General features: G+C 39.6%; 1 protein-coding gene across 1 annotated transcript in view; it reads left to right on the top strand.

Moving 5' to 3' along the window:
- Nucleotides 1–1,275: 1,275 nt before the first annotated feature.
- The window catches only part of CFAP58 (cilia and flagella associated protein 58), an 89,238-nt gene continuing 70,780 nt past the window's right edge, over nucleotides 1,276–19,733 (top strand). Inside the window, exons 1-7 of the mRNA XM_019725132.3 lie at nucleotides 1,276–1,438; nucleotides 5,877–6,158; nucleotides 8,262–8,410; nucleotides 10,979–11,135; nucleotides 11,992–12,186; nucleotides 14,703–14,840; nucleotides 16,799–16,958. Of these exons, the coding sequence (XP_019580691.3) occupies nucleotides 1,430–1,438; nucleotides 5,877–6,158; nucleotides 8,262–8,410; nucleotides 10,979–11,135; nucleotides 11,992–12,186; nucleotides 14,703–14,840; nucleotides 16,799–16,958 (1,090 nt within the window). The 5' untranslated portion in view covers nucleotides 1,276–1,429. The remainder of the gene's footprint in view (nucleotides 1,439–5,876; nucleotides 6,159–8,261; nucleotides 8,411–10,978; nucleotides 11,136–11,991; nucleotides 12,187–14,702; nucleotides 14,841–16,798; nucleotides 16,959–19,733) is intronic.

The following is a 19,733-nucleotide window of genomic DNA, read 5'->3' as shown; positions in this document are numbered from 1 at the left end:
TCTGCCACTGGGCAGATGAATTTGTAAACGATATAACCTCTGGATAGTCACAGCCTTCACCTCTTACCACTAGGAACCAAACCCTTTAATAATGAACAGAGCTTTTGTGGGAAAAAAAGGAGCTATTTTCCTCCAGTAACTGGACACATGACATGAGGAAGAGTAGGGACTGTTTTTCTGTCCCCACTGGCTCCCTGGCTGGGTGTCTTTGTGCAGGACTCGTTGCATAACCGAATGCAATGCCCCACGCATCCCCTGTGACTTGAGCAATCTCACTCCTAGGCATGTATTTGGGAGGAATCTGCACAGAGTCCACAGAGGACCATGGACAGGGATGATGACCACTGCGCTGACTGTGGTGCTGGAGAGGCGGAGGCAGCCTTGGTATCCATCACCTTGGGGCATGGAAGTAACACGTGTGGATGTCCAACAAAGGCTAGTAGGGAGCAGTCAGATGCAATGAACTGGGATTACAACACCAACTGAAACAGAGAGAGAGCCTGAAAAAGAATGTTGAGTGAAAAAAGTAGAAAATAAGATAATGCGTAAAGTCTAATACCATTAGTAAACATTTAAACAGGCACTAACAAAAATGGTATACGTTTTTCAGAAATACATATCCAAGCACAGAAACACGAATGCCAATGGCACTCAGGATGAGGAATGGGAGTAGAGACGGGGATAAAGGAGGGAAAATAAAACGAGAGGGGCCTTGCATGTTTTATGAACCAAGGAGTTTAATTACTCTCACTCACTGTACCTGAAATCTAAAGGGTATGGTGGTGAAGGGGGAGGAGGAGGAGAGAGAAGGAGAAGAAAGGGTCTTGAGAGAGGAGCCCCAGATGCTAGGCAGTTTTTCATGATGTGGCCCCAAATACGTTTTCCCAGGGTGCCTTGAGCTCTACATCCTGTTTTTCTCACCACTAGTAACAAAACCCTTTGAAGTCAGGTGTCTTGCACACAGTAACTGCTTCATAAGGGATGTAATTGACTCGAATTGAGATTATTTCTTGTTCCCGTGACCTAACCGCTTTGCCACAGAGGGCGGAGTGTGGCTGCTGGTCCTTCCCTCCTCCAGAATCGTCCGATCCATATTTCCTTGTAAGCGTTAGTCTTCGGCTCTCCTTTGCCAGCTCCCTCTTTCTCAGTGGTCTCTTCCCATTCGCTGTCTCCTTTCTCTTTGGTGTTTCTGACTTCTGCGCACACCTTGTGACTCCTCCCAGACTCTTCGAACAACCTCTAGAGGGCGTGGCGGTTGCCAGGCGACAGGAGGACGCGCTGAGCGCCGAGTTTCGCCCCCGGCGGGGAATAGAAATAAGGTGGTGCGGTTTTAGACGCTGCGGGCAGTGCAAAGCCCCTTCCTCAGACTCGGGCCCAGTTTCTGCGATCTCCAGAGCAGCCTCTGAGGCCACCCCCAGAGAACGTCAGGATGGCTGAGGTCAGGAGTCAGCCCCCCCTCTCTGCCGCTTCCCGCTTGACCCCTCCCTATTGTATGGACTTATCCACTGATTCCAATAGTCTCCCCATCACGTCTTATCCCCACCCGCAGCCTCAACCCGTTCCCCAGTCCCAGTTGCCTCTGGTCCCATTACCTCCTGTCTTTCCTTTAGTTGGGTGGATACCCCTTACCCCGGAGATTAAATTGAAATTGGCACTGTGCTAAACCGGGTAGTAAATTTCATGACAGGCACCCATCCTTAGATTATGAGACATGAGGTGATACCACAGAGATGCACAGACATATTGATGTCTCACTGACTGGGGGGTGGGGTGGGGGGACGTACAAGAAGGCTTCATAGGCATCACTGTCACCCCTATTCACTGACTCTTGTCCACCCATCACAGCATGATTCCCTATCAACTGATTACCTGTTGTGATGCATCTTCATTAAGCTCTTCTTCAGCCAATCACCACTACCCTGTGTTATCATTGACCGCTGTGTTAAATTCTTGTAGCCTCCATTCACTCCCCCATGTTGTAGTGCACACCATCTTCAGTCTCACTGATGAGGGCTCATTTCTTCATTTTTTTGAAGACCCCCTGTCTGTCCCTTAGCACCCTCATTTATAACTTCGACATTGGGTCCCTGTCATCACTTGCTATTCATAATCCCCATCCACCATGGCCCTACCCAAATCATTCATGGCCCCACCAGAGCTCTCCCCCATCTCACCCATCACATGGTCAGTCCCATTCAGAATCAGCTTTTGTGATAATTTGTGGGGCACAATGAAAAATGAAAATTGAGAGCCCCTGGTTAAAAATTATTAAGAATTTCAAGATGAGACAGCAGAGTACCAAACTGATTGGGGGATGGGGCCTGTGTGAGCAAGGGGCCCCGTGACACTGCATAGGTCACACACCCATAAGGCCAGCCCTGGTCCCAGCTCCTGTCATCAGCATCATGCCCCCGCCCCTGTTCCACCCCTATCGCTTCTCTTGTCTCCTCTATACCGTTCACATCCCCGTATCATTCCATCTCCTCCAGATCTGGTCTCCCCTTCTAAACTCCAGCTTCCTCTGGTCAATAGCTCCCTCTCCTGATCACACAGTCCCTTTCATGCCCTCTGTCTTCCTCACTCCCTGGGTGCCGTCACTCTCACGTCTCTTGTACATCCATGCTGCTGGGGCCACAATACTTATAGCCAGCACCCACACTCATTCACATCTTTCTTCCCCTTTCCTCCTTCTGTTCCTTCTAGTTTTCCTTTCCTCCCTATTATTTGCTTTTGCATCTGTCCTCCTATTCTCTTTCACTAGTAATTTGGGTTTCTTTCATTCTTCTTCATTTTTCAGACGTAAGCCCCAGATACCAATACTGTGAAATAATTATTTCTTAGTCTCCCTTCCCTTTCGTTATGTCCCCTATTCCTTCCATTTTTCTTCTCACTCGATCTCAGCCTACTTTGTCTCACTCTTGCTTTCATAAGTCTTCATTTCCACTCTGGGCTCATTTTTCACTACTGCTCTCTTTGCCTTCTCCCCACTAATTGGTATTTCCAGCACCTAGAACTGTGCCTGGCAGATAGTAAACACTCAATAGGTAAGTGTTGAATGAAGGAGCATCACAGTTCCTTTCTGATTAGTTCATGCTTCTGAAGTCGATACCATTATATGCCGTAACAGTATAAATACCAGCTGGCTATTGGTCACAGCTAAGAGATTAGTTTTGATTTGCTTTTAATAGCAGTATATTTTTAAATAGCAATATGAACAAAATCTCTTACGTTCATAAAAGTTTCTTTAAAACTTTTCTTTCTTTGATATTTTTCCATTCCTGTGCTAAGTGCCAGGTGTACAGGGAAAACCTAGTCTGCCAACAAATCATTAGGCTGGTGATCAAATGTTGACATTAATACCATTTACAGGGATGGAACCGAGAACATTGCTGTCATATATTTTTCTGTGTGCTCATGTTTAGCATCAGCAAGGGGAAAACACACAGCAACAGCAGCTCCATATTTCCTTAATATGATTTTTCCTCCTTTGTGGAATTGCTATATTGTGATCTTTGCAATAATCTGTTTTTAGTTAGGAAGAAAACTTCTGTTAAGTTTAACATTAGCACTAATATTGTTACACAAAATGTTATAGATCTATTTTAAGATGAGGACTCTATTTTGCTTACATGTCATCTTTAGAAATTTAATCAATAGTACAAATATTTTTGAAAATCAAAAGTAGGTAGACTTTCTCCATATTGAGCAAGACAGTCTTGTCAAAGCAGAAGGGAAACTAGACTACTTGCCCAAAATCTGTGGGGTGAATTTGAATTTTGCTTTATTATTAGGATTAAAGATCATTTCAATTGATTTCTTTGATTAGCAATAGAGCTTTGATGCCAACGCCCTTTTTAGTGTAGACTATCAAAGCATTATGTTGCAAACATAAATGAGATCTTTCAAACCTTAGCAGGTCTTTGCTCAAAAGTCTTGAGTGGTTTCTTGTGGCCTAGAAAATAATTCACTCCTTATTCCTTAGAATGCCATTCAGCTCCTCCACAGTCTGTCCATAACTCCGTGTCTAGTCTTCTCCTTCCTGTCATGCTTCTTACAGTTTAGCCAACCTGAGCTTCTTAACCAGTCTCAAATCCTGGACGCTTGCTTGGCCCTGAACCTTTGCTCATGCTTTGCCATTTGCCAGGAATATCCTTTCTCTCCGTATCCACCTGTGAAAATTCCACTCTCTCTTCTAGGCCTGCTCAATACCCATTTCCTTTATAAAATTTGCCTTAATTCTTGCTGCTGGGAGTAATTCTGTCTTCATATAGGTCCTTGTAGAACTTTGAATCCATTTTATGGCAGAAATAAAATTCTGTGTGTACTTCCATGTTCTGAAAACACACCTCATCAACTATTAATGTATAAATTTCCTGTGGGAGGGTTGTTTATTCCTTACCTTGGTATCTCCTACAGGCACCATCATTCCAACTTACATATAGCAGATGTTCAATAAATATTTGCTGAATAAACAAATATATTAACCATACACATTCTTTTTTTGTTATTGTGCTGTATCTGACAAGCAGTAGGTGTATTAGTTTGCTAGGGCAGCCAGAATATAGTACCACATACTGAGTGGCTTAAAACAACAGACATTTATTGTCTCATAGTTCTGGACGTGAGAGGTCTGAGATCAAGTTGTTGGCAGGGTCATGCTCCCTTTGAGACTCTGAGTAAAACCCTTCCTTGTGTCTTCCTAGCTTGTGCTGGTAGCTAGCAGTCTTTAGCTTTCCTTGGCTTGCAGCTACATCAGCCTGATCTCTGCCTCCGTCTTCACATGGTGTTTTCCCATGTGTGTGTCTCTCTGTGTCCAAATCCCCTCCATTGCTTTTTATTGAAATATAATTGACATGTAACATTGTATTAGTTTCAGGTGTACAATATAATGATTTGATATACGTATATACTGCAAAATGGTTACCACAGCAAGTTTAGTTAACAGCCATTGCCACATATAGTTATAATTCTATACCCCCCTTTTTGTAAGGACACTGGTAATATTGAATTAGGACCCACCCTACTGCAGTATGACCTCAGCTTAACTAATTATATACGCAATGCCTCTACTTTGAAATAGGGTCCCATTCATGAGTACTGGGGGTTAGAGCTTCAACATAACTTTCTGGGGAACACAATTCTACCCATGCACCAGGGAAATCAGAATTCCCATATAACTAACTCCTGGGTTCTTATGTAAGGCATAGCCAGACTTGCCTGAATTACATTTGCATGCCTGGGCTTATATTTTTAAATGGTTTGTTGTCCAGCTAATCATGGAAAGCAAATGTGGAAAAAGCCATGAGCCTTCCACAGGGGACATTTCAGTATACTTGTGGAGATGACCTGGCCTAATTTTCTTAAGGGATAAAACTGATGGAATATCTTTTAGGAGACTAGTCCATATTTCACATGGGCTTCATTGTGAATATGTGTTATTTCACGGTATTTCTACCAAGATGTCCCTAAGTCTGACCTCAACCTGCCATGGGTTCCCCCTGCAGTTTTGGGGCAGTAAGAAATAGAATGAAATGAAAAGGAATCAGGGCTTGGAATAATAAGAAAAGCTATTAAAATTTATTGAATACCTACTTTCTGCCAGGTACGTGGCTAAGTGTCCAACATGAATGATGCCATTTAATCTCATCTGTAACAACACCATGTGGTAGGAAATACTTTACATGGTATGTATGCATCAGGGCATGAACATCATATAGTTGTTCCCTTGCCATCATACAGTCTTAAATTTTGTACTTGTCAGTGCCTTTTGTTTTGCTTATGTGAAGGTCCTTTATTCATGGATATTAACAGTAACTCCTGAATAGTAATGGTGTAAATGTGGTAATACTCATTCCCATCCCTGCTCTTCTGTCCAGGAAAAGGGGGAAAAACAGGTGCTGGAAGAAACTGCATTTGAAGAAATCGAAAAGGATTTTCTGGAGGTTCTCAATGAACTTTCAGGAGACAGAAGTCTGGAGAGATTTAGGATTGAATATGAGAAGCTTCATGCTGTCATGAAAAAGTCTTATGACAATGAAAAGCGTCTGATGGCCAAATGCAGAGAGCTCAATGCAGAGATTGTGGTTAATTCCGCGAAGGTTGCCACTGCCCTGAAACTCTCTCAGGATGATCAGACCACCATTGCATCCCTGAAGAAGGTCAGTGATTTAGAAGTGGGACCAAAGGAGAGCTGCCATAAATACATCCTATATTTAAAACATTATCTGTTCATTATATTGGCAGCTCTTGGCTGGTAGTAAACGAGTTATTAAGTAAAAATTTACGTGATTTATATATTCATTAAGCCTAGGGAATAATGTTCATTGTTAAAGAAAATAATTAGCCTGGGTAAATTTCACTATTCAGGAAACAATGTAGAACATTACTTGCTGGCTTGGTTTCTAGGAAATGCTGGGTTAACAACAACAACAAAAAAAATTAGAGATAAGTAAGTGCAATATTAGGAATCTCAGTATGACTTGTTTGATACAAGATGAATAGTAATTAAATATCTCATGATGATAGTTTGTTAAGGATATTTTCCTGTTTCTACTTTTTCTACTGTTTTAGGAGAGATTGTCTTAGGAATTCTCAGAAATATCATTTTCATTATATTGCTTCTTAGCATCCCTTTGCTTCTTCCTTGATCCCCCCAGTTCCTCGTGATGGGAGAACAGGGATTCTGGGAGGGGAGGGGACCGGGGGTGGGGGGAGTAATTGGGGAAGTATGACTTTGTCTTACACTTTACTTTTCCATCCTCAAGTGTGTTGCATTATTTTGAAGATAAAACATAAATGTTCCATGTTGATTTCAGGGAGATCAGAGGTTAAGACGTTTTAATTTATAATTAAAAAAGCCCAGTGATGAGAAATCATTCACAAAGTTTTAAGATAATTGCCTTGATATCATCCAGTTAAACATCAGCCAATTCAAAAGAATTTCCAAGACCTGTGTAAAATACGACGTTTTGTTAGAAACGACTTTTTTTTTTGAGGTGTTCTTTTCTCACTATTGTCTTTTTCTTTGCTGAAAAACCAACTTAAGAAGGCTCTAATTCATTTTATGACGAGAGATTAAAAACCTACTTTTTACTCTAAATTTAAAAACTGGAGATGGAAGTCATGAATTGATTAAAATCTAATCGATGATGTAAATTTGGACAAGTCTTCATATCGTCACATTTTCATTTAAATATTCCTCATTTGTTTTGCTGAAAATAGTACATATGGTTGCTACAGAAAAGCCTATCTCATAAACTGACATTTTGTTTTGAATTGCTAAATTATGTGTTGTAGTGACCCAAGAGTCATCTCTATTGTAATTCCATGGATTTATTTAATTAAATACTCTCTACCACTCATTTTATTGCTTGTCAACACGAAAGTGGAATATTTTCTCCTTATGCTAATAGGTTCTTACCTGTATAGGGGACTCACGTTCCACTGGATGAAATGCTGGAAGAAAATTAAGTGGCAGGGTAAAACTCAAGGCTGTAACAATATTTACTGTGCTTTGTTCATTTATTTGAATGGCTGGAGTTCACTTGCAAGTGTTTTTGGTGGACATTGTGTTTCGTAATAGTAAGGAAGCCAAAGCTGCATGAGTCATTGTTTCCATTCCCTGCCATGGCTTTCATTTTTCCCCTGTAAGCATTTGATGAGAAGGCCTGGGCTTGAGTTTCTGGGAATGGGAAGTACCAAGGCTGTTGTGGACAATTAGGTGACAGCACGGACCACTTTGCTATGAATTGCTGTAAAGCTCACATTGCCATCCAGGTGTTCACTTGGGAAAATATACTTTTTATTTGGAATCTATGAAGATCTTCCAATTTAGGGATTGGATCCAAGATTATTCCTTATGGGATAAACCTTATTTGAAAAAAAATAAAATATCTGGACTCGAAAAGCACAGAAGCTGTCATTTTTAATTTTGTAAACCTATCTTAACATTTTTATTTGAAACAGCCTCCTAGTTATAGCAGCCCTTGCAGTCTGTGAGCTTTGTAGCTACTCTCATCTACTCAAGAAGAAAGACACTTTTCCAATACCCCTCCTAAAAATTGCTGTTCAGTATTGACTGGCTCATGTTGAACAATTCAGTAAGTCAGTATAAATTTAATGCATAACGTATAATATATACTCTTCTCTCCCCATAAGAGACTACTATACTGCAGTCGTTTTATTATTCTCAGTTTACTCCGTTTGTCTCACATCTGGAACCTAGTTTGGTTTTTCTCACTGACGTCCTGTGGCCCACCTAGGAAATTGAAAAGGCCTGGAAGATGGTGGACTCAGCCTATGATAAAGAGCAGAAGGCGAAGGAGACGATTCTTGCCCTGAAAGAGGAAATAGTGAACCTAACCAAACTAGTCGAGCAAGGATCTGGACTGTCATTGGACCAGGACAGCAAGTAGGTGGTACCTTTTTGATGTGTGTTGAACTTGCTTTTGTAGAGGACTCCTTTAACAGACAGCCTGGGGCTTGCCAGTGTCACCTTTGTGATACACGACTCTCCTTCTTTGTGGGTTTCCTGGAGTTTTCTGTCTAGTGCTATTTTTTTTTTTCTTTTTAATACTCCCTTTCTCCACACCCAAGAACTCCTAATTTGTGGTTCTATTAAACTTTTGGCTTTATGAAAATCAATATTACAGTTTCAAAATGAGTAAAGGTTTTAGGTTTATTTCTCTCAAACGTGTGGAATGGAACTGGCTGCCTTTCTGCCCAGATTTCCAGCTCCCGTACCACTCCTCCCCCCGCCATGATTCGTTGCATTACCATCCTTCTGAATTCTCAGGTTCTTGGCCAGAAAACAGAGTTCCTCTTCGCCTCTGCCCCTCCTTCATCCCTTAAAACTTCATCTTGTTGTTGATTGTCTTTAAGCATCACGTGATTCTGTCTTTCCCTCCTCTATTGCCAGTGCTACTGCCTCCCATCCTCTGTTGGATTTGTCAGTAGACTCCTAACTGGTCTCCCTGCCTTCAAAGAGACTTTTCCCTTCTTTACCATCATCCACATACCAGATGTATGATTCTGAAACATACATCTGCATACTTCCATCTCCAGCATAAACACCTGCCATAGCTACCCATCCCCAAAGGATAAAGCCCCAAATCTTGCACATGTCTTTCAGGGCCCTCCTAGATCTGCCCCCATCATCCTTGCTAGACTCATGTCCAGCAACACCTTGCTTACTCCTGCCTCCATACCTTTGAACATGTTGTTTTCTATGCCAGGAAGGCTTTTTCTGTCTTTCTCCACATAGTAAACAACTATGCATCCGTCAAGACCCATCTCAAACACCATCTTAACCTCATCATCATCAGCATCTCTGTTCTAAGCTCCTCCCCACCCTCAGATTCAATGATCAAGCAGAAGAGTCACTGTTCTCTGTTTCCATAGGACCCAACATCTGCCTCAAGTATAGCACTGATCACATTGTACTGAAATTATTTGTTGAGGTGTTTCTGTACCCATTAGGTTGTGAACTCCCTGAAGAAAGAGACACCTTTACCTTCCCTCCAGGAGTCTAGCACTGTGCAGGTCATGAAAAACCTTGCATTAATCCAGAATGAACATACATTTCCTTAGGCTTCTTTCACCAAATTTAACTGTCATCTGGGTTTCTTATGCTTTCTAGATGCACTTATCCAATGGTGATAGATAGTTCTAAGTGCAGGTATTGGGGAGGGAAGAGTAAAAACAAATAGGAGATGTGGTGTCCATCATAATGGACTGTTTCTTATTAAAGAAGTCAACCATAATCATAGCAACTATTGAAGAGCAATGTGAGGGAACTGATTCAGTTGGGAGGTGTCGTAATGAGAAGTGGCACATGGTTGAGGAGGAGATCTGAAGAAATTATCCAGCCCAGAATTTTATCTTCAACCAGTACACTCAGGCGTAGCTTCTCTCTTCATAGTAACCTTAGAATTCGAGGTCTTATGTCTGAAGAAGAGTTTTAATGTGGTTTTCAAAGTTCCTTTACGTTATATCAAAGTTGTTGGTAAATAAACATCATCAAATTATTGTGTTCCCAACAGTCATTTGATGACTGTCAGCTGCAAGGGCCTCAAATGCAAGTTGTCTGCTTTCTCAGCTCTAAAGTAGCTGCCTTGCTCTACATTAATTCTGCAGCACAAGTCATATCAGATATAGTTTTTCTACTTTCAGAATGCTAATTCTGCAGAAAGTCATACCACATTTTATGTAATGGTTTTTGAAATGTGGAAGTAACTGGGTTACAATTCAAATCAACAAATATTATCACATACTCTCTAAAAACTGGCATCATGAATGATTTTTCAAATTTTGTTGTTGGAAAATGGGTTGCGTTTTTTTGGGAGAAACTGTATGGGTGAATGGATAGAAAAATGGCAATGCATATTATTTGTTTACATTTATACTTTACTTTAGAATTTATAGCTGTGATCACAGGCCTCCAGTGGATATATTAAACAAACAACTTCCTAAATTGACATCTCCTTAGTGTTAATTACAAGAGCTGACAGTAGCAGTACAGTCTTATTGTAACACATTCAAAATAACACAAAGGTGTGGAAACTAAGGAGTAAAAATCACCCCCACCCCCTGACTCTTCCACCCTCATTTCTACTTTTCAGAGATAACCAGTAAACATTTTGGTGTCTATTTTTTGACTTCCATAAAAAAATGTCTATCACACACACACACACACACACACACACACACACACACACGCACACACATGCACACACTGTAATTTCTTAAATATAAGAACAGGGATTACGTTATGCATGTTATGTTATTATTGGAACTTCTTTTTCAGTTAACAAGTCACAAACAGCTCCCATGTGAGGGCATAAAGATCGTTCTCTTTCACACTTGGATAGTTTTCATCCTTGACGTGAAGTCTTTCCTATGAAAATGAGCTCAGAGGATGATAAGAAGGACTCCTGAGCAGATGGCCGTTTACTTTGACTCCCATGTTCTTCTTTTTCAGTATCCGAGATTTACTGAAGTTCAAAGAAGAAGTGACAAAGGAGCGAGACCAGCTCTTGTCAGAAGTGGTGAAATTACGAGAGTCCTTAGCTCAGACCACTGAACAGCAGCAGGAACTGGAGCAACACAAAGAAGAGGCCGAGCATCTCATCAGTCAGGTCTGCTTTGCCATGGAGGACACGAGGAAGGAACATTACCTTCCAGAAGGATGTTTTGTCCTTCCCCAGTCTCCCTGTCTTGTTTCTCTCTCATATTTACCCCCGCTGCCCAAATGAAGCATCCACTGTTCTGCTTGTTTTTCTGGTTTGTTCTTACAAGAGCAGTTTTACTTGAGTCCCTCTTCTCAACATTCTCTGAGAAGACACTAAGGCAGGGCCCTGCTTACAATTCTGGAAGCTTTCCCCCTGTGCTGACCAGGGTATCCTGCACCTGGGAATGGTGGAAGTAGTTCCCTTGGCCCTTTTCCTTTGTAAAGAAGCCATCTAGCTGAACCCTCCTGAACACTTTTATATTACGTCAGAAATCGAATAGATAATACACAAGTCATGTCTCTAGGAGAAAAGCATGAGACTTCTTTGAGCATGAGACAAGAGAAAGGCCTTTCACTGAATTTGAACATCATGATAAAACTATAGTGCTTTGTGTAGCAATATCCAGTACAACACAATTTCATATTTAGGGTAACTGGCTACATTTTATTTAGTTCCCATTGATGGAGAATTGGATGAATTCTTTCCCTGTTTAACTTCTCTAGAATTCTGGGCTTCCATGTTTAATCGGTTTTTATATCATTCTTTGTGGACTTGTTCCCACTATCAGGGTGGATGTTTGGTGTCAAGGCTCTGAAAAACAATACAGAATATTCTTGAAAAGTTTGAACACTGGATTTCATAGATGACTATCCTACAGGGGAAATGCTACCACAAAGTGGCTGCCCTGAAAATGAGAGGGAGGTTGAAACCTGTCCTGGCGAGGAGTTCATCTCTTTCCTCCCTGTCCTTTCTGTGCCCATAGTTCCAACAAGAAATCCAGCAACGTCAGAATGAAACTTCTCGGGAGTCTCGGAAGAAGGAGAAACTGGAGAAAGAGCTCAGGCAGATTCAGACAGACATGGACACCAGGCAGACGGAAATTAAGGCCCTGCAGCAGTATGTGCAGAAGAGCAAGGAGGAGCTCCAGAAGCTGGAGCAGCAGCTGAAGGAGCAGAAGGTGTGTTGTGTGTGGGCTGCTTGGTGGGTCCTCGCAGAAACGAGAATGGCGCTGTGGTTTGTGGCCCATTGTGGCATTTTGAGTTGTCTTTGGAAAGCAGCAAACTCCCTTCACTATAGGTGTTGGTAACAAAAACTTAGCACTTTGAATGGCTCTTGTGGGTAGATAAGCCCTCCTTTATAGGTAGCTATGACCTCCTTTTTCTTTGTCAGCTCCAACAGCTAATTAATTTCTTCTTAACCTTTTATCAATGTATAATCTACACACAGGAAAGTATATAGTGACAAGTGTACAGCTTGATGAATTTTTTCCACTTGAACACATCTTTGCCATTTGCACCCAATCTAAGAAACTGTACCCTAGAAGTCCCCTTGTGCCCCCTCCTGGTCGCTTTCTCCCCCAAAGGCCACTTCTTTTCTGAATTCTAAGCGGAGATTAGTTTTGCCCGTTTTTGTACTTTACAGACATGAAATCATACAGGTTGTCCTCTTTTGTGTCTAACTTCCTTTTCTCCATACTCTGTTTGTGAGGTTCATTTCTGTTGTTGCCACGGAGTTATAGAACCGCACCGTCCAATATGGTGGCCACTAGCCACACGTGGCTATTTAAATGTAAGTTATTCAAAACTAAATGGCATCAAAAATTCAGTTCCTTGGTTGCCTCAGCACCATTTCAAGTGCTCCATAGCCACATGTGACTAGAAGACGCCATATTAGACACTGCAGACAGAGAGCATTTACATCATTGCACAAAGTCCTATTGGACAGCGCTCAGTGGAGCCTTCACTCTCGTAGCTGTATAGTATTTTAGTGTGTGAATATAACATGATTTATTTTTTAATAGGTTTATTCTTAAGTTTCAAGTTTAGGAAACCCTACTCAGTCTTTATACATTTTAAATATGGTACTATTTTTTTTTTTTTAACATTTCCCCTGGAATAGTGGTTTAAGGCAACTCAAATGGTAACAGCGCTGGCCTGTCTTTCTTCATTTCTTAAAGAAGCAATTCATGTAATTGAAACACATTCATTTCTTGAAAATATTTTCTCTGAGGAAGTTTCCAAAGAATTGTCAAGCCATATAGCATTTTTCTATTAAAAAAAAATAGATATTAGAATACATTTCTTTGTCAGTTGCTTCATTTATTTTACATAAAGCCAGAAATAAAATAGATAATATACAACATGCATTATCCTTGAGAAAAACATGAGACTTCTTTGGGAATGAAAGTTGGAAGATTTTTGAACATGATAAAACTGTAGTGCTTTGTTCAGCAATAGCCAGATCTCATGTAAAACAATTTCATTTTTAGCATAGCTGACTATATTTTATTTAGTCCCTATTAATGGGAAAGTGGATGGATTCTTTTCATGTTTAACTCTTGCTTGCATGGAAATTATACAGTTGACCTTTGAACTACAGGGGTTTGAACTGTACAGATCCACAATTATGTGGATTTTTTTCAATAAATATAGAGTTGCCCCTACTTATCTGCTGGTTTCGCATCCTCAGATTCTACAAACCATGGATTGAAAGTAGCATTTTGGATCCACAGTTGGGAATCTGTGGTTGGGAATCCACAGATGTGGAGGGCTGACTGTATGCAGTGTTTGGCACCATTTTATAGAGAGGACTTGAGCATCTGCGGGTGTTGGTATCCTCAGAGGTCCTGGAACCACTCCCCTGTGGATACTGGGGGAGACTGTAGTTAAGTTTTGGGTGAGTTCAGAGTTTTATGTGGATTTTTGACTGTGTGTGGGGTCAGCGCCCCTAATCCCAGCGTTGTTCAAGGGTCAACTCTGTTTTGGAGTGTCCATCTGCTCTCTTTTTCCCCTTCAGCCCATTTGATATCCTTTCATCTTCCCAATTTTCTCCCAATAGAAATGGCCGCCATAAAATATAATCCTCTGTTTTTATGAAACGTATAGTCAAGGTAGGGAAGAGGAAAATCTGGCTGACACTGAAGTCAGGCAGATAGAAATCATTTCACTGCTGTTCCAGGGTTTTGACTTAAGTTGGATTAAAGGAAAATTGTCTCTCTGTTGGTATTAGTGAAGGATTCTATTCCCTAAAATGTTGTGGGCATGTTAATGCAGAATTTGCTTCTGAAGATGTAGCTTCTGAGCCCCACAGCAGATAAAACTCGTTTGAATCTCTAGCTCATTTGCAATGATTATAGCAATTGTTGCATATATGAAGCCTGCCAAATGGCAAACAGGCATTAAAATATTTATCCACCACCTGTGAACAAGACTTCCCAAGACTCTCAGAAAAAAATTTTCCTCTCTGTGTTATTCATTAGAAAGCGTCATTTTCCTCAGCCATTTAACATTCATCATATTTGAGTGTGTTAGTGCTTTCACTGGGGATAAAGAACCATTTCTACAAAGACAAAAAAAAAAAAAAAGTGTGGCTGCTGTGACTGTCCCAGGAGGTTTGCAGGGCCTCCTGTGTGTATATATGCAGATATTGTAATCAGATTAAAAAGCAACAATCAGCTCCTTCTGCATCTTTCAGATACTGAATGAGAGGGCTGCAAAGGAACTGGAGCAGTTTCAGATGAGAAATTCTAAACTTCAGCAAGAGAACGAGCAACACAGTTTGACTTGCGAACAGCTATCCCAGGAAAACCAGCAGAAGGCACTGGAGCTCAAAGTAAACACCAAGTGACATATCTGTTACCTAGCACTCCCTCCGTCTTTCCCTATTAATATAGGTTTGCCGTGCAGTCGGAGCCCTTGGTTCTATAACCTCTATCAGCTTTGATACATCAGAGGCAGGCATAAGTCTACCATGATTGCTTCATGCCTGGGAGCAGATAGTGTGACACCTTCCATTCTTACTTATAAAATTACAAACCTGATTATTGATCACATGATTATGCAAATGCTTTGCAAACTGAGCTCAGATGTTCATCTCTGTAACTTAGCCTTGCAAGAAACCAGTTGCCCAGAGCTAGAAACCATTTCCAAGCGCAAGTAGCAAAGATGTCAGATTATATTTTATTACTTGTATGGAGAAGGTGGAATGGGAGGGGTGGGGGATGGAGTGGTACTGCTGGATATTTACTTCTAGGGTTGTAGAAGCAGGATTTTCACTCTGTCCATTGCAAATTTCAAGACAGGCTCCTATTCTTCTCCCTTTCTTCCTTGAAGTATGCTTGCGAATTCAGTTTGGACAACAGTTTTATACTTGGATACATATTTTATGCCTCCGTACTTAACAGAGAAACTCTATGTTTGTCACTAATTCTGAAGAATCCGTAAACCCTACTCTGATTATGTTAGAATACTGGGTATAAAAAGAGTGACTGATCAAGAATAATATATAGATTTGACTAGTGAATCATACAATTTTGCATCACAGTCCCTTTTGAGAATCTGATAAAAGTGCGCGCACACACACACACACACACTCTTATTTACATCTTGTATGTTGTTTTACACACAGTCCCAGAGGTTTCCAGGATTTTTTTGAAATCTAACCATCGGGTCTGGATTAATAACTACTGAATTAGAGTATCTTATTGTTCTAATTGAAATAGGTCTTAGGTAAACTAATTTGGGTCCTGTAGCACCTAAGGCTGAGGAACATTTAAATGGTTTGACTTGAAACCATTCTTTATGAGAATGCTGTAAGTTAAAGCAGAAATGAAATGACTACTTAAGGCAAAATAATATATGAGGCCCTAAGGTGAAATTAAAGTGAAAGTACTCATGCCATTAATTCTCTCCTTTGACTACACAAATGGGGCACCTTGAATGATGATATATTTTTGGTATCAGATCCTCAGCCTATGGGATCCTGCTTCCACCAATAGTCTGAGGGTAACATACCCAGCTAAGTTCAGTCTCTTCATTGTTAAGAGCTGGGGATAATTGATAACCTTTATTTGTGGAAGAAGCACTGGTTGCTTTTCCAGTAATTTCTAAGAATGGCAAAAGAAAAAAAGAAAAAAAAGAATTTAATTTGAATTTGAAAAAATTCGTAAAACTTGACGTCCATAGGCTAAAATCTGGTGCTTTCCTATGCTAGAATTATTGTTTTGGTACCTTTTGCCATTATGTAGACTTGCTAATTAATGTCCATATATATACCCACCTGTCCACCTGACCATATATATACACATAGACTAACATCCTCTGAGGAAAGAGGACCCCTTCTCTAGTGTATGTAATTGTGCTACAGTGGCCATGTGGGTCCAAAAGAGTATTTGAATATTTTGTAGCATGTTAATAACCTTCTGAGAAAGATCACATTATGAGTCCATGAAAATTGCTGCTTGAATATAGCATCTGTACACAAAATCCACACATTCATGACACACACAACTCAGCATTCTTACCTTGTTTGATTCAACATTCACTGGTGCCTTGAGACATCGGGTTTAATCAGTCTTTTCATTATTTTAGTTTATATAGCCACATATTTTATTCAGAGAATAGAGTTTTTCAATTTCCCTCAGAACTAAACAGTGTGTGTTTTGATTTAATCCGATAGAACAACTTCACAATGATATAGGAAGAATTTATTGGTTCTGAGTTTACCATCATCCAGTCACCAGCCCTTTATTTACTGAGTATCCCTGGTTAATTCTCTCTCACTAATTACAGGCCAAAGAGGACGAAGTCCATCAAATGCGACTTGACATTGGGAAGCTCAACAAAGTCAAAGATCAAATCCATAAGAAATTGCACCAGATTGAAGATCAAAAGACAGAAGTAGAACAGCACAAGGAAACTCTAAAAAATCAGATCTTGGGATTAGAGAGAGGTAAACCAGCAAACATTTTGTGCTTTTAAAAATTTGCTTATAAACATTTCATTGGTGACTAATGTCATTTGGCAACCTAGGGCTCCAGACATACAAACACAAAAATACCAAATGAAATCAGTAAAACAGTGTTGAAACGGGTAGGTAGGCAATATGGAGGGGACATCATTTTGAATACCTTAAAAAATTCTTCAACAGACTATATGGGCACAGTATAAATCCAGCCCAAAGTCTTGTTCAGTACTTATCAGTGGAGTAAATAACATCTATACTGTTAGGTCTGGATTCTATATGACTTTTAGCTTTAGTCCCTTTCCCCACGGAAGATAGGGGATAAATGAAAATATGAAAATGAATGTCCCCCATTAGCAGTATTTGATACAATATTGTACCAAAAAGCAATGGAACAAAAATAAATGGCTTCTATTTTTTTTCTCTGTTAATACTTTATCATATGGCAAACACTTGTTTTATCAGCTCTCACATTGACCTGTGGAGGAAATATTTAAGTGCCATAGGAGGCAGTATAACACAGAATAATCATTAAGGATACAAACTCTGGGTGTAAATCCCACCTCCATCATATTTAGCTGTTGGGGGATGAAATGAGCTAATACACATAATGTACTTGCAGACGGCACGTGGCACATACTAAGTGCTTACTAAATGTTATCTATTATTATCCAGATATTACTATTTATACCAGTAATAAGATAGAATATTATCTCATTCTGAAAGAATATAATTGAAAACAGGGTATACTAGTCAAATTAGGTGTCAGAAAAAGCCCTGGACTTGGTGACAGAGGATCTGGGTTTGAATTCTGACTGTACCAGAACATGTGAGGCAGGAAACACTGCATTCACCTCATGTGCTGCTATGAGTTGTAAATCACTGACTGAGATAACATATGTAAAAACATAAAAACATACGTTGCCTTGCTAAAAGTTAGGTAAAATCTAAATCTCCAGATAGCATTATTAGAAATATTTGTCATGTAAACCTCTGAGAAGTGTACGTATTTTTCCCTCTAAGACATGAGGCAAAAAAATCTTTTATTGAGACGCAGTTGCAGCTTATTTTGACAATTTCCCCATTCATTCATTCATTCATTCATTCATTCATTCTTTCACTCAAAAAACTGAGTGTCTTCTATGAGTATATGCAGGCACTGTGCTAGACATTGGGTGTGTGGAGGTCCCTGCACTCAGGATGCTTACAGTGTAGCACGAATTTACAATCTAATGTTTACAGTGACATACACTCATGTGAAGAAAAACTTGTAGAGCTTATTTTGTAACTGGCTTAGTGACTTTCAAAACATTCCCATATTTAAATTTCTGTATTTTTGCTTGCAATAGTTCTAAGCTTTGGAAAAAGAAAGTCATCTATTCAGTGTGGAACCCAATTCTTCATCCTTAAATCATGTTTGCAAAAGTCATCATACTCTTTCTTTTCGTTATTTTATAGATATTTATTCTTAGGGTTTTCTTCCTTCTCATGTGCCTGATCAAAGGATGGCACTGGACATAATAGTTAGAGGATGAGTCCTCCATATGTTTTTGCTACCACAAAACCCAAGAAACAAACTGAAAAACTGCCAGAACTCACGAGAGTTCAATAGGGTGTCAGGTTATAAAATAAATGTTAATATATAGATATCAGTAGCATTCTTCTGTACAAAGAGTCAGTTAGAATACATGATGGAAAAACCTCTTTTCAAAACAGCAACTAAAGTAATAAAATATCTATGAGTAAAGGTACCAAGATATCTGCAAGACCTGTGTATAAAAAGCACTGCAGAATTCTACTGAGGGACATAAAGGAAGACTTGAAAAATGGAGAGCTACACCAAGTTCCTGGATGAAAAAAACTTAATAGGATAAAGATATAAATTTGTCTAAGTTAATCTATACATTTAATTTTTCCAATAAAAATTTCAGTGAGTTATACTGCTGGGACTTGAAAACTGATTCTAGAGTTCCTCCAGAAGAATAAACATGTGACAATAGTCATAAAATTCTGGAAGAGTGATGAGGAAGCATTTTCCTTACTAGTTATTTAAGTATATTATAAAGCTTCAAAAATTAAATAGTATAGTCAAGCTGTCCAAATAAACAGATCAATGAAAAAGACTGGAAAGGCCATGGAAAGACTCCGGATTATCACTGGAGATAAAGGTGTTGTTTCATATCAGGTGCAGTCTGGGTTGTTAAGAAAATGGTAGCATGACAACAAGCGACTTTTTTGGGAAAAAAAAGTTAACACCAGATGTAGAAAGCATAAGGCCGAGGTTGAGAGATTTATTTAAGTGAAATAAAACCTAAATTTTTATATGTATCAAAGACTATATACTATAAAGCAGATTGACCAAAATATTGTCAAGGAGTTAGTATCCTTATTATATATAAAGAGTTCTTATAAATCCACAAAAAGGGCAAACAATTCATGAAAAAAATTGGCAAAGGGCATGCGTGGCCAATTTGAAAAACAGCAATACAAATAAATGGTAATTAGACATGAAAAAGTAGTCAACTTCACTACTAATCAAAGAAATGTAAATTAAATACAGGCCTATTAGTTTTAATGATCTATCAGATTGTCAAAAGATCAAAGAGAATGATAATACCCAGTGGTGGTTTCGTGTGGATTTTGATTGCTATTAATTTTCTGGAGAGAAATTTGGCAGTAGAAGAGAAATGTATTCTCTTTTGTTGTTGTTGTTGTTTGTTTGTTTACTGCCCTATGATCCAGGACTCCCTCTTCTAGATTAAC

The sequence above is a fragment of the Rhinolophus sinicus genome, chromosome 15 (assembly GCF_057876585.1).
Source record: "Rhinolophus sinicus isolate RSI-liver-muscle chromosome 15, RSI-T2T, whole genome shotgun sequence".
Taxonomy (NCBI): Eukaryota; Metazoa; Chordata; class Mammalia; order Chiroptera; family Rhinolophidae; genus Rhinolophus; species Rhinolophus sinicus.
This window is presented reverse-complemented; position numbering and strand designations above follow the sequence as displayed.